Source organism: Amblyomma mixtum, chromosome 8 (assembly GCF_055824585.1).
Source record: "Amblyomma mixtum isolate Tamu chromosome 8, ASM5582458v1, whole genome shotgun sequence".
Taxonomy (NCBI): domain Eukaryota; kingdom Metazoa; phylum Arthropoda; class Arachnida; order Ixodida; family Ixodidae; genus Amblyomma; species Amblyomma mixtum.
In genome coordinates, this window is record NC_143019.1 from 76,688,025 (window position 1) to 76,702,446 (window position 14,422).

The 14,422-nt window shown below is 48.1% G+C and overlaps 1 protein-coding gene across 1 annotated transcript; it reads left to right on the forward strand.

The window, feature by feature from the left end:
• Positions 1-6,512: 6,512 nt before the first annotated feature.
• LOC149333066 (uncharacterized) lies at positions 6,513-10,869 on the forward strand. Its single transcript, XM_089555975.1, has 3 exons — positions 6,513-7,280; positions 8,138-8,382; positions 10,509-10,869. Exons 1-3 carry the CDS (start codon positions 6,513-6,515, stop codon positions 10,867-10,869), a joined length of 1,374 nt encoding a protein of 457 aa, XP_089412101.1.
• The last annotated feature ends 3,553 nt before the right edge of the window (positions 10,870-14,422 follow it).

Sequence of the window (14,422 nt, forward strand, 5' to 3'; positions counted from 1 at the left end):
AACGCTAATGCTACCGTCTAGCATACCTTGTTTTGAGATCCATCTTTTGCTAGTGTCGAAAGTAGGCATGGAGAATTAGCCTTGGACCTAATTGCGTGTTTTACATCTGACCACACGCTATGTGACTAATATTTGGAGGAATACCTTCACAAGAAATTCATGTGCACCTGACTGCACCATCCACGGGGTTTGATCAAGTTCGCAGTACCCGTGATATCATCCGCGAATGGCTTAAATCTCAGGAGCTTACCCTGATCGGGTTGTTGCTCTGTGGACACGTATTGCTGCAATACCACCGGGACGCTATGTGACTAATATTTGGCGGAATACCTTCACAAGAAATTCATGTGCACCTGACTGCACCATCCACGGGGTTTGATCAAGTTCGCAGTACCCGTGATATCATCCGCGAATGGCTTAAATCTCGGGAGCTTACCCTGATCGGGTTGTTGCTCTGTGGACACATTGCTGCAATACCACCGGGAGCGCCGTGTTGTGATATACATAGACTGGTATATATTAGTTATTAAGAGGAAGGTTTTGAGATACCTCGAGCATGTAAGTCTTTTGCGCTCTCATTGCAGAGGCTGCACCTTGTCGCTATATGCAGTTTTTACAGGTTCATCGCATTTGTATGGCACTGCGTTCTTCCTGTCCCTACGTTGCGCCGCCTAGCTTAACTGTCGTGTACCTCCTTGAATAATGACTTAGTGTATTGTGACTGGCTCAGCTCGGAGACAGTCTGTACAGCAAACCTCGAAAGGAGGGAGCAGACGCTATTACTGCTGACCTTGTCACCCACTGGTATCGGGCAAATTCAGAGTAATTTCGGAAGTGAAGTTACCGCGTCTCTCCACGCAAGAATTTTTGCTCGAATTTTGAAGCGCAGCAAGAGATGGGAAGGCTATGCAAGTGTTCATTAGCAAGCTACTTCCGAGGAAACTTAAGTACGGAAAACTTCGCGTGCAAAGTCTTTGGGCTGTGAGTGGCGTGCAGGTTTTTTGTGGTCTGAGCAGTGCGTATGGAGGCCGATGCCGCATAGCCTAACGCAGTCTACAGGTGGCATATACTTCGAGGGGAACACCACAGTTTGCTCTCGTATAGAGATTATTGTTCTTAAGATAGAAAACATTCGCAACTCATCACCTGATTGTGGCGCCTAAAAAAATGTCAGATAAAATGTAATCGAAAGTCTGTTTTTTATTGAACTGAAGTTGTCCTTATTAGAAAGATACGTTGTGCATATCGGACGTCCTAAAGAGAGCAGGAGGAGGGTGCTTGTGCTGTCATGTCCTCTCATGTGAACATTACGTATTTGCAACCCAGCTCTCCTCCGCTATGAACGAACTTGTCAACAACGCATCCTGCTGAATTATATGTCCTTGATATAAACTTGCTTTAGAATCAAACTGTGAATGTCTGTCGGGTGGCTTTTTTTCACTGCTGCAGTACGTACGCAAAATTTTCCTTCAAGGCGGTTTCTTCCGCTTCCTGGCTGCTGATCGCTTGTTTAGTACCGCGGCATTATTCCATTCGCTGTTATTCCAAGCGCACATTAACCGCATATAAAGGCGTTAAAATTCTTTCATCAAGGTACCCTTTAGCAATTCTGCACGGGAGGCTACATGCACGCGCTATCCCGGAAACAATGTATCTTTTTTAGCCTGGTTCAAAAAAGTGTCTGGCACCTTTTAGGTAAAGAGTAGTTAAAAGGCTATAAACAGTCACATATGACCCCTTGGCACATAAAAGGCGTGGTCTATAATGAGCGTAACTGGTTCAGTACCAACATCCCCAACTTTTACCCTTTTGTATTAAGCACAGTGTCGCGACGGTCGGTGACACAAAACTCTTCTATAATTCTCTTTGCGAACAGAGCCCAAATCAATAAAAGATCGATAGTGCTTGGACTGTCATCACTGTCATTGCGTTGAAGAATAGGGAGAACTGCCCAGCCTGAGGACATCATCATCATCACCAGAACCATGACCCCTACTTCGAAGGGCCAACAGCTTGCTCCGTCGCCAGCTAAGGAGAGGCGCGTGTCCTTGGCAGAGCCTACTTGCGAAGACAGCACGGATGCAACCGGCCCACGTTCCTCGGTATCACGTCCCTGTCCGACCAGAGGTGTCTCCCAGCTGGCGCCTGCCCCCCGTGGCGTAAGCTCTACCTTTTGGGACCTCGACCACACGCACTGCGTGCCAGTCGTCGCACGCACAACTACGTCTGCGGGCGCTCTGATCCGTACATCGCCGCCACCGCCAATTGGCTTAATCGCGCAGCGACTCGTCATACCCCCATTCACCTGCTGGACGATACCACAGCCGCTATCCGATGTCCTCGAGCCGTTCCTGGTCACCGATGGCTTCTCTGAACCGTTACCATATGAACGCAGCAAATCACCGATGCTGGGCGCAGCAGGTGTTGGGTTGTTCGTAGGAACACTCGTTGCCGCAGTGATCGTAGCAGCACTCATGATAGATTTGAAAGCTCCGTTCATTGCTTCCGGGACGTCTTTAATGACGGTTATGGTGGAGCCCATAGAAACAGGCGAAATGAAAATTGCCCTGCCGCTGCATCCGCGGAGCACTGCAGCGAAGGGCTTATTGAGTGCTACTCTGCATTCCGCCATCACAGCCTCCACCACAACGCACAAGGGACGATTTAAGCATACCACAATGCTGCGCAGTAGATCCACAGGACTTCAGCAGGCCGGTACGAACCACACGATGAACAGCTGAACGTGCTTCAATGCATCTGTCCGCCCAGAAAACACATCGGCTATTTAATTGTGCCATTGCTTGAGTTTTACTGTGAATAAATCAAATCAAATCAAATCAAATCTTTATTTCCATCGGTGCTACAGATGGAGGGCTACGGAAAAAAAGCTGCCACTTGGCAACTTGACGAGTCCGCAGCCCCAAATATAAGGCAGCGTGTAGACAGCACCAGATAATGAAAAAACAATAAACAAATCAAGACACTTCATCAGTGCAGAACAAAGGAAAAAAGTCCTGAGCTAGGTAAAACAAACATCAGAAAAGATAAAATCAAGTTAGTCAATCGGCAAACATGTCTCTAAGTTTAAGAGTGGAACAACTAAATAAATCAAAATTCAGTGACTGATAGTAGTTTAACACAGATGGCAAATAATAACACAATCGCTCCATACCAGAATTCAAGCGTGCTACAGCAACCTTCCAGTTTTCTCCATGTCTAGTCTGATAACATTTAGCATTTCCTTCTAAATGTGCCAAGGCATCCAGGCTGTGAATATTTTTTTTCACTTCATATTTAAACCGAGCACTCAAACGGTAACGGTATAGCTTGTGGGCTGTGATAACATGAGCACTGTGAAAAAATTCTGCAGTAGTTGCATTGTAGCCAGCATTGTACACGTGACGTAGATACCGTTTTTGCATATGGAATATTTTTTGTGTGTTAGAGAATGTAGTTGTGCCCCACACAAGCTGGCAGTAGTTGACGTGTGAACAGAAAAGAGAATTATAGACCAATATTTTTGTTTTAGTAGAAAGCATATATCGGAGACGACCAACTACACCGGTTATTCGAGCAAGTTTCACTAATACAAAATTCACATGAGATTGCATTACGGCGACTGACACGCCTCTCATCATGTCATCAACATGACTCGTGAGTCTAAGCTTCACGTTCGAGTGGTGTTACACACACACAGTGGGTGGGTTCACCAGTGAACACGACAGGAATCGTAGGAGTGGCATTCATTGATAATTCCCAGTAAGCAGATGATGCGTTGTGCGAGCCGAGTGACATCACCAAAAGAGGATTGCTCTATCTATAAATTTCGCCCCCTAACGTGTATTCGCTTCAGTTCTCTAGCAGCTTCTGCACGGGCGGCGAGAAAGCAAGGCTGTCTGCCCCAAAGAGGTCTTGCTACACCTCTATTTGCTATGGCCAAACATGCACACATCTAAATGAAGCCTATCAGCACGCGCACGTTTTACGGAAACCGATATAATAAAATCGATGCTGCCGGCACTCATTTCTCCTTTTGGCTCCTTTGTGTGTGGTTGAGATTCAATGTATCCCATTCTAAGCACGAATAAGTGTGTGTGTGTGTGTGTGTGTGTGTGTGTGTGTGTGTGTGTGTGTGTGTGTGTGTGTGTGTGTGTGTGCGTGCGTGCGTGCGCGTGCGTGCGTGCGTGCGTGCTTACACTCGAATATGGCAGGTGGCAGTTAAATTATTGGTCGCGCGAGGTTGCCCGGAAAACCTGGATCGCACAAGTCTGACCGGTGGCACCACCTGCCTCCCAAGGGCAATGGCGCATCACGGTTAACCTCAACATCGCTGCGCCAGATGCGGTACGAGGACTGGCAGGGATCTACAAATATTAAGTAGAGGAAGACCAATTCTGCATATACGGCGGTTAACCCATTAGCAATAGCGTCATACCCTCACCGCGGTACGGCGGCGACTGCATTCATTAAGTTAGCGCGCAGATCAGAACGGGTGTGGCGGTGCCTCGAGGGCAGCTACGTAAAGCCATTCAGAGGTAGAACTGAGACGTGCGTAGCAAAAGGTTACATCACGCCGCACCGCACGGCGCACGCGTTTACAAAGTGAGCGTTCGGACTTACGCCTTCTTACACGTAAGCAATCTCAAGTGTGCTTGTGACCCTTGGTTGAAGTGATGTAGATTTTAGTTGCTCTATACGGCGAGCAACGCCTGCCGGGTGAATTTTTTTTAGAACATACAGCTTACATACGCGTCTAATAGTATCATTGGGGAGAGCCTCACACTAGTGTAATGCGGGGAACACTGTCAACATATGCTGGGTGGTGGATTACGTCGCTTCTCATTCCCGACAAAATACTTGCTCTTGCGGGCGTCGGCCGCTGGCTTGCACGGTTTGCCAATTGGTGTGCTCAGTGAGTAAGCGTGTTGCCTTACTTGCCCTAAAACAGCGCAGACAAGACAAGGGCGGCGGGAAGAAACGTGCAACACCAGCGCTGACTTACAGCTGAACTTTATTGAGCACAACGAGCCCAATATATAGGAAGGAAGTGGCAGATGTAATCAGAAGCAGTCGACGTCATAAGGTGTAAATGGCTATAAAACCGAAAAGAACGTAAGAGGGTGGTAATCATAAAACATGATGAAGTCTCAAAACAGATGGCAAAAGGTGAACAAAGTGCAATGGCTGACTACGTAGCGAATAAAGACATATGGTGTAAAGAGCCGTAAAAACGATAAAGTAATCTGATAACAAAGCACACCGATAAAAACTAAAAAGTGAATGGCATATGTAGGTTAAGAGAACTTCTTGCTGTGCTAGTTGCTTATTCATTGTAAAGGCGCCAAAAACCACACACACACAAGACAAGAGAACGGGGCAGAGCGCAATTCACAACTGTGTGGTTTTCACAACTCATAACTGTGTGCGTGTGTGTGTGTGTGTGTGTGCGTGCGTGCGTGCGTGTGTGTGTGCGTGTGTGCGTGCGTGTGTGTGTGTGTGTGTGTGTGTGTGTGTGTGTGTGTGTGTGTGTGTGTGTGTGTTTGGTTTTTGGCACCTTTACTTTACACAGCATATGTAGGTGACCAGGTTTTTTCTCACAACTGCAATACCTGAACATTAAAATCAATAAAACGACGACATGGTTTGATTTCGCACGCCCGAACAAAAACTTAAAAATTTTTCTAGGAAGGCAAGTTCCATCACATCCAACGGTTTTGACTTGTTCCTATACACTGACACACTTACCTAAAGGGGAGGAGGTAAAGGGGAAGCAAATTGAAGCTTGCGCGACAAAGCAACAAACAAATGAACCGCATGCGGATTTGCCCTGCTCGCCTAACCACCTCAATTTATCTCGGCACCACCACTTCTTCTTGCGGCCAAGACGGAAGCAAGCAAAAAAAAAAAATTCTTGTCGTAGCCCTCTTGGATGTGGCACTTGCAAACACCATGGTATGCCGTTGATTTTGGCGTTTTTTCCATTGCCTTTCCGCGCTTCTGGAATGCCTTCCTTGCACGCCTGCGAAACTGTGGGCGGCGACGGTGGCGCCACAACACCTAGGCGTGAGGTGACACAATCTGTCGACGGCGATCCAGCGAAACGTCCCTTCTAACGCGCTTCATAGAGCTAATTGTTCGGTAGTCATATCTGATATTTAACTGGAATAGAGGCGACTTGGTAACTAAAAGATCCAAAAGAGCAGTGACAAGTGCAGCATGTGCCCAGTCGTGCTTGCTATACCGATTGTCTCGTATAAGTTACTTTGCACCCTCGAAAGACGAGATGTGCTTCAAGTAGGTGCAATGCTTTGCGGTTTTTCGCAAAATGTTCATTCGTCCATACTGGAACCTTCGATTGTTTTATTCCATTCTTCTGCCTCGTCGCAACCCGCGCTCATGTGCGAAAGCTGTAAGCATCATCAAGGCCATCATTATCGCGACAAAAAGGAAGAAGTAACATCGCCCGGGTGAGCCATGCGCCATCCCATGAGGTGAACAACAACAACAACAACATGATCGCTGCTTCGAAGGACCGAAAAACTCCCCCCGCGACCCCTTCCCCACCACTGAGGGAGCGGCGTGTGTCCTTCGCTGAGCCCGCCACCGAAGACACCACCGATGAAATCACCCAGCCTTCCTCGCCAGCGGTACCATACCTTGCAAGATATGTCCCGCAGCTCGCGCCGGTACCCTACGGCGTCAGAAGTGCCTTCTGGGGCCCTAACCGCCCCCACTATGCGCCGATCATCGCGCCCATGGTTGCACCTACGGCCGCACTAATGGGCAGACCACTCCCACTTCCAACGGATTTATTCGCGCAAAGGTACATGATGCCGCCACGCCCGCACTGGATGAGCCCTCCCCCGTGGTCAACGACCTTCGAGCCCTTCCTGGATGCAGACGTCTCCCCAGAAGAGCCATCGGATGACCGTGCGAAGTCAGTGCTGCTGCGCACTGTGGGCATAGGGGCGCTGCTTGTAGTTCTGCTCACCGTGCTGATCGCCGTAGCGCTCACCATAGACTTGGAAAAGCCATCCGTTCTGCCCGCAACTTCGCCAGTGCCACTTGTGGTGGGACACGTTCACCCCGGCGGCGTCAAGCACGCCTCACCGCTGCAGCCGCTGAACAAACCGGCTGAAGGCAGACCTACCGCTATCGCCCACTCCACCATCAAATCTCGCTGGGTGGCGCATCGCGACCTACCTATGCCAACCGCCCTGCACCGCGACAAACCAGCAAGTCCGAAGCGCCGCCATCCGCAGAACACCAGGAATCGTACGGTGAGCTGAAACCGTCCAGTGTGCATTCTAGTTGAGGCACTGGGGTGTGCTTCCTAATTTCTCGGTTTAGCCAATGTTTGTAGAAAAACGCTTGTGTCATACCGTGTGCCTGCATCTTTACAGTTGGAGGCATAGTGGATTGCCCTGAACTTATGGCTCGCACCAGAATGGTCGTAGATAACAGTTTACTCACAGATATCGCGAGATATCGCGGCACCAGTGACTCAGGCACATAGGCGAGGAAGAGTAAACTGTTGGAGATTACCACGGTCGCTGGCGGTCATAGATGGCAGATGCAAGGAGTTGCAGTTGCTTAGGCTTCACCTGGGTACCTGCATTGCTACATCTGCACATATAGCCTTGGGGGCATGGGCAATGGCTATTCCACAGAACTTGAAGTGTAGCTTATAGTGCAAAAAAGTTGCCTCCTTGGTAGAAAACAATAGGTGGCCTGAGCACACCCTTGGCTTCAGGCTACTTTTATAGACTCTAGCAAATCGATTAGGCGGAGGAGTGTAAACCATGTTGCCAAATCAGAAGCGCCTTCAGACGCACAATGTGTGATCTGTGTTGACCGAAGCAAGCCTGCATTACATTTACTGAACATGCCCTGAAGACACATTCATGGCTTTCGTGCTGGATGTACTCGGGGGTAGCGGTGGCTTCCGCCGAGAATTTCGAAGACATTCCTCCACAGAGGCTATCCTCACTTGCATGGGCAAAATAAGCGAAACTGCTCTCAATAATTTTAATGGGCTAAGCTTTTCGGGGTCACTTTTTATGCTTGACAATCTTGAATTTTTCCGGGCACTAACGAGGCTCTCCAAACAACTACCCTCGCCGACGGTCTTTTTCAGTGGCAGTTACCACAGGAGTGCGGCCGCCACTTCTACACCTACTGTTCACGCCACAAGAGCGAGGTCTTCTACAGCCCCTCGTCACATGCCTGCGTGTCCACGAGTGTCGACAGCGCCCACGTGTGCAATCGTGGCGCCAACCGGTTTTCGAGCCTTGGCAGCTGCCTGTCCAGCTGCGTGCGTGTGGCCAAGGGACGAGAGCGCGACCGCTGCCACGAGAGTACCCTCTTCACCGAGTGTGCGAGGTAAGCCTAAGGAAAGGCACAAGTACGAAAGAAGAAACCTAATAGTCACTTCAACTACAGACCCGATGCGCTGTTTTGTGCAGGAGCAAGAAAAAAATTCTTTTATACCTCTCCTTTTTCCACATTTGTCTTGGCGTCCTCCATAAGATTTTGACAGAAATGAAATTTACCAGCGCGACCAGCATAAAGGGAAACCGCTCATGTTTATTAGTCAAATGAACTATTTGCACTAATTCTGTGCAGTCAGCACTTCCATCAGCTTCCATCAGTACTTCCATCAGAAATACTTCTGCCGTCTGTTCCACTGGTTCAAGCCTTCCTTTCCCTGAAAACCTACCAACCTCGTCTGTTCAGCTGAATCTCGGCCCCTGCGGTATTTAGAGTACCTCGAACTACAATGCGATGCTCTAAGCGACGATTGGCTCTTTTTTCTTCCTTGCATGGTCTGCCCATGTTCATTTCCTATTCCCACTTTGCGTGCATTGCCTGCAGAACCGTGTAGATGAAACCTCTAAATGAGATATCACGAAAAAAAATTTCCGACGAATACGTTACTTCCTAATGCAAAATTTGAGCGCAGCTCAGCAGCTGTTTGAGCTTTTCGACAGATTGAGGCAAAGAATTTGTGTAAGACACATATGTACAATTAAAGACAACTTGTTATTTTTCGATCATATTCCTTCTTCAAGAAACACTCCACTAACAGTTGCTGATTGTCAAGAAAGAAGCTTTATAGTCGGGAAAATAGATGGATATATGCTCGACTTGCTGCACCAGTGCCTGGTTCTCAAATACGAGGTCTATGCAAGTACGCGAGGTTGTCACAGCTGTGGGAGGCGTTACGACCGTGAGGAGCGGGGTGGTCTCCCGCATAAGTGGTAAGAAATTACTCTTTGCATTTATATCTACATTTAAGTCCCGACCCACCCTGCCACCCTGGCAGGTGGCAGTTAATGGTTGATCGTGAGAGTTCGCTCACCGTTGTCAGCACTAACGCATGCTGCCCACATCTCTCTCATCAGCCCAATTGAGGCAAACGCAATTGAGGCGTCCACTGACCCAGGAGCCAGTTATGCGACTTCCTTTCCTTAAAATGATCGGAGCATATAACGTTGTCAACGTTTAAGCCAATGAACACAATGAACGCCGCGTTTCTGGCACAACGTTGTCAATGCAAACGCATGCAGCGCACATCTGCACTACCGCCACGTGTCCACTGTTCCAAGAGGGCAGTTATGCGCCTTCCCTCTGTTTTCCAAGCTCCCGCTCCATTGGTTTCGCAGCTTAATCCGCGACTAAGGTGTCCCCTGCTGGTTACAACAGACAACAGCGACGCCGCTAAACGCAGAAACGGGCGCCAAAGAGCTGGGCTCTACAACATGAAAAGTACTGTCACCGACCACTGTACATGTTCTTCCCAAAACAGTCAACAGCTTGGAAGACTTCCGTAACCACAAAATATTTCGTATGTCGCAAATTGTCTGGAGGCATGGGCGTCGGAAAAAGGGGGCATGGGGGAGAGGTCGCCAGCACCCCCTGTTGAATTTCGGGTATTTTATTGCGAAAGCTATACTACGCTCATGAACGGCCTTTCGAGTAGCGGTGACCGGTAGCCACGTTTGACCTTTAGAATGACCTCTGACGTCATACCAGGGTGAGAGATGGGCTACCAAGTCGAGTCGTCGCACAGCGGAGACCAGTTGCCACGCGTGACCTGTAGACGCGGCGCACTGCGTTCCTTCTGTTGGAGGCGCTGCGCTTTTGCTTTCGTAACCTACCAGGCTTAACCAAAGCTAAGCCCCCGCCGATTTTTATGCACAAGCAGAAAACTACAAAGCTTGATTAGCACGCTTAAGTGATAGTAACTTCTCGCATTTTGCTCATTAAGTTTATTTTTTCTTCATTAATAAAATCCAATGTCTGCCTCTAAGCCTACCGCTAATTTTTTGTTTCTAATTTTTGTTTCCTGTGCGTAGTTTAGAGCATAAATAGTGCCTTTTTGGCGCTAACCTACCGCCTCCCCCATCCAAGTTCTGCAGACGCTCTTGTTTGGAGGCCATTTTTCATGTGGCCAAGAAATTTGAGAATAACGGAGCCTGTTCTGTCACCGCTGTTCGTGCCCGCAGGCTGGATGTGGTGGAGACATGGTGGTTTTTTGACGGATCGGCTTGCACCAAATGGGCCTTTCCGCTGGGCAACTGCCCGTCTCAGGGAAGACGGGTGTTCCGCTCCCGGCAAGAATGCGACACAGAGTGCCTGCGCCCGAAACGAAACGACACGGCGTACGCCCACCAGTGCGACGCGCCCGTCACCGCTACGTGCAGCTCGGAGCAGGTCAAGTACCCCTACTTCGCGGACATGCGGCAAGAAGGCAGCGCGCGCTGCGTCATGGCCTCAAACCGATTACTCCGGGAACGGCGCTGTTTGATCGGCTCCAACCGGTTTGACTCAGTCGCTAGTTGCGAACAGGCCTGCCTTCACTTGTGATGGTTCTCTGAAAGTATCCTCCCAATGTTCTCACGGCGCTCACTGTATTGGATACTGGAATAAATTTCCCGCTATTCCAAACGTTCCTATTTACAGGCTCGTTATTTCACATTTCAGTGGCTCTTGAATAAATCACTAGGATTTAAAAACCACGCATATGGGAGGCATGTTTCGGCAAATCGTCTACTCAAAATATTTGAGCTTCCCATATCCCAGAACCGCGTCACATAATGCACAGGTTAAAATTGCTGTTAACACACAAACATAATAAACAAACGAGAACATTGATAGCTACATGCATTAAATTAGTACGCTCCACACCAGAAAGAAATATGAGTGGACAATTTCGATGTCGAAATGCAGGACTAAAGCCTCTTCATGTTCACTCATTCCACGCACTATTTCCAAGTAGAATGGCCTTCGAAGGGAACTTGGCAACATTTTATCGCAGGAATAATTTTTGTCCGCTATTTGTTTATTTGTGTCGCGTTAGTGTGTCTACAGTGCAGTGTACTTTCTTTGCTGCTGTTTTCTTTCTTGACGTTGTATCATTTGCTTGTATTCACTTTGCTCTTACACTTTCGGTTCATTGTAAAGAGCTGTATCACCTCGCCTTAACCCCCCTTTTTTCGTATCATTTTTGTACTTTCGGGCCTTGTACCATTCGGCAGTGTTCCTGAAATAAATAAAATAAGTTCGTAAATGGAATTATGCCGTCTTTGCATATTTTTTAAACAGGCTGAGAACCGCAAGGACCTGCAGGGTACCTATGGCGATGTGGTACTAAAAATTGAAACCGTTTCAGCTGCTAGTGCTGCACTAGTGTTTCCTACCTTTGATCGCCTCTGTCATGGCCAGTCTGTGTTTAAAGCGATAGCATTAGAGGTCCTGTTCGCGAGAAAAGCCGGCGTCTGTCTGTGTCACAATGCAGGTGGCCCACCGGGTTGTGGGCTATCTGTCCACCGTGGCAGGTGGAAATTAAAATAACATTCGGCCGAGAGAGAGGGGGGAAAGTTTATTGGAGAACAGCAGGAGGCGAGGTCAGAAGAGATCATGGGACATAAGGGCCTGGTCGAGACATAGTAACCTCCTGGCGTCTCAACTGCTGCTGGTCAGTCGTATGATAATGGTGGTGAGTGACACATCCCTTTGGTTACAATCGTCGCTTGATCGCTGATTCCTTCTGCTGCTTCACGGGCGCCTGCCGCGCTAAAAGGTGCAAGATTGTCTCCGTTTTACGCTACGGTAAGCTCCATCGAGCTGCTCCGCTGCAGCCGCCAGCGCGATATCATACGGGCATTTTCTTTCTTAGCGTCGCCACCCCGTTAGGTGCAGCGCTTTTACCTCATTCTCATGTGCAGCTTTTTTCGATGTAGTTCTTGCGGTGTGTAGGAGAACAGTAGGGCGCTACATCAACACAGAACTCCAATAAAACAAGGTTCAACTGCCACTTCCTTGGTACAGCTGATGAGGCTACAAAGACAGAGGTAAACACTACCATGCCAGATTACCTTTGATAGTCGTCTCATGTTTAAGTTATTCTATCTGGTTTTCAGTCAAGTATAGAGTGGTGCATGCTACAGAAACTACTCCGAGGCGTCTTCTAAGGTCCAAGGCATTGATTATAAAGTTCATCATCATCATCATCAGCCTGACTACGCCCACTGCAGGGCAAATGCCTCTCCCATGTCTCTCCAATTAACCCTGTCCTTTGTCAGTTGCCGCCACTGTATCCCCACAAACTTCTTAATCTCATCCGCCCACCTAACTTTCTGCCGTCCCCTGCTACGTTTGCTTACTCTTGGAATCCACTCCGTTACCCTTAAGGACCAGAGGTTATCTTGCCTTCGCATTACATGCCCTGCCCAAGCCCATTTCTTCCTCTTGATTTCAACTAAGATATCATTAACCCGCGTTTGTCCCCTTACCCACTCCGCCCCTTTCCATAGCTCGCTGCGTTGTTCTTAACTTAAGCTGAACCCTCTTTAGCCTCCACGTTTCTGCCCCATAGGTGAGTACCGGTAGCATACAGTTGTATACTTTTCTCTTCAGGGATATTGGTAAGCTACCATTCATGATCGGTGAGAACCTGCCATATGCGCTCCACCCCATTCTTATTCTTCCAGTTATTTCCCTCTCGTGATCCGGATCTGCGGTCACTACCTGCCCTAAGTAGACATTCTCTTACTACTTCGAGCACCTCGCTACCAATTGCGAACTGCTGTTCCCTTGCTAGGCTGTTGAACATTACTTTGGTTTTCTGCATGTTAATTCTTAGCCCCACCGTTCTGCTCTGCCTGTCTGATTGATCATGCTTTGCAGTTGTTGTCTTGAGTGGCTTAGCAAGGCAATGTCATCAGCGAATCGCAAATACTCAGGTATTCTTTATTAACTCTTATTCCCAACTGTTCCCATTCCAGTCCCCGGAATACCTCCTGTAAGCAGGCAGTGAAGAGCATTGGCGAGATCGTGTCTCCCTGCCCGACACCTTTCCGTATTGGAATTTTATTGCTGACTTCATGGAGAACTATAGTAGCTTTGCAATCGTAATAAATATCTTCCAATATTTTCACATAACACTCTTCTACACCCTGATTCCGCAATGCCTGCACTCTAAGAACTGCTACTCCTGCAGTAAGAGTAAAAGAGCCTCGCTACTCCTGCAGGCCTCAATCTACTCCCTCGACATACGAGAAAGAGTGAAAGCGTCTTTTCACTCCTCTTCAAAAAAGAGTAAAATGGCTTTTCCACTCCTGCATGCCCTGAGAGAGTTCGGGGCTTGTTTTACTCCTCCGCCAAAGGAACTAAACAAATGATAACGTTCATGCGGTTCTGCGGGCGGCACAATAGATAGCATCGCATACCGTAGCAAGCAACTGGTATTATTTTGCTTATGCCGCAAAGAAGAATCTACAGCGAGGCAGTTGTTCATCTTGCTGTGAGAGCTCGCCATGCATTCCTTCAAATTTGCGTTTAACTGTATTTTCGCGGAAGTACGGACACATCTGACTGGCTTTCTATAGGATCTCTCATTAGATGCAAAGGCTTTGGGAAACAAATATAGGCTTTCTTTGTTCACTGAGTCCACCCCGAACGTCGGCAAAAGTCAGGGAACTAAATACAAACGCTATGTAAAGCAAGCTCATGCCCGATGCTTGCTGAGGGCATGCACCAACGACATCAGTTTTACTTAAGCGATGCGCACGAACGGGCACGAATTAATGCGTCGAAAACATGCACATTTCCGTGTCGCGTGAGTTGGATATGGTTAGATATGACGGGCGGTAAGTGGATATATATGAAGCTTTATCTTGCGACTGGTTTTTTATACTGTGCATGGGTTAATCGTCTGTATACATACCTATAGCGGCAGCTTTCTAAAAGCTGCGACATCATGTATTAGCGGCAGGACGAGGTAAATATTTTCAAAAGCCCATCAACCACGCGAATCCCAAGTATTTATGACATTTTTTTTTTCTCTTAGCGTCGAACATCATAAATTGCGCCGCAGTTGTTTTCTGAATTACTCAAAGTATTCGGCATCGAACTCATT

Bases quoted from the DNA above. Each gene is read 5' to 3' on its own strand.
- LOC149333066 (XM_089555975.1), top strand. From the start codon at position 6,513: ATGATCGCTGCTTCGAAGGACCGAAAAACTCCCCCCGCGACCCCTTCC. The intron at 7,281-8,137 runs GTGAGCTGAAAC...GGTCTTTTTCAG, and splicing joins AGAACACCAGGAATCGTACG to TGGCAGTTACCACAGGAGTG. The intron at 8,383-10,508 runs GTAAGCCTAAGG...TCGTGCCCGCAG, and splicing joins CTCTTCACCGAGTGTGCGAG to GCTGGATGTGGTGGAGACAT.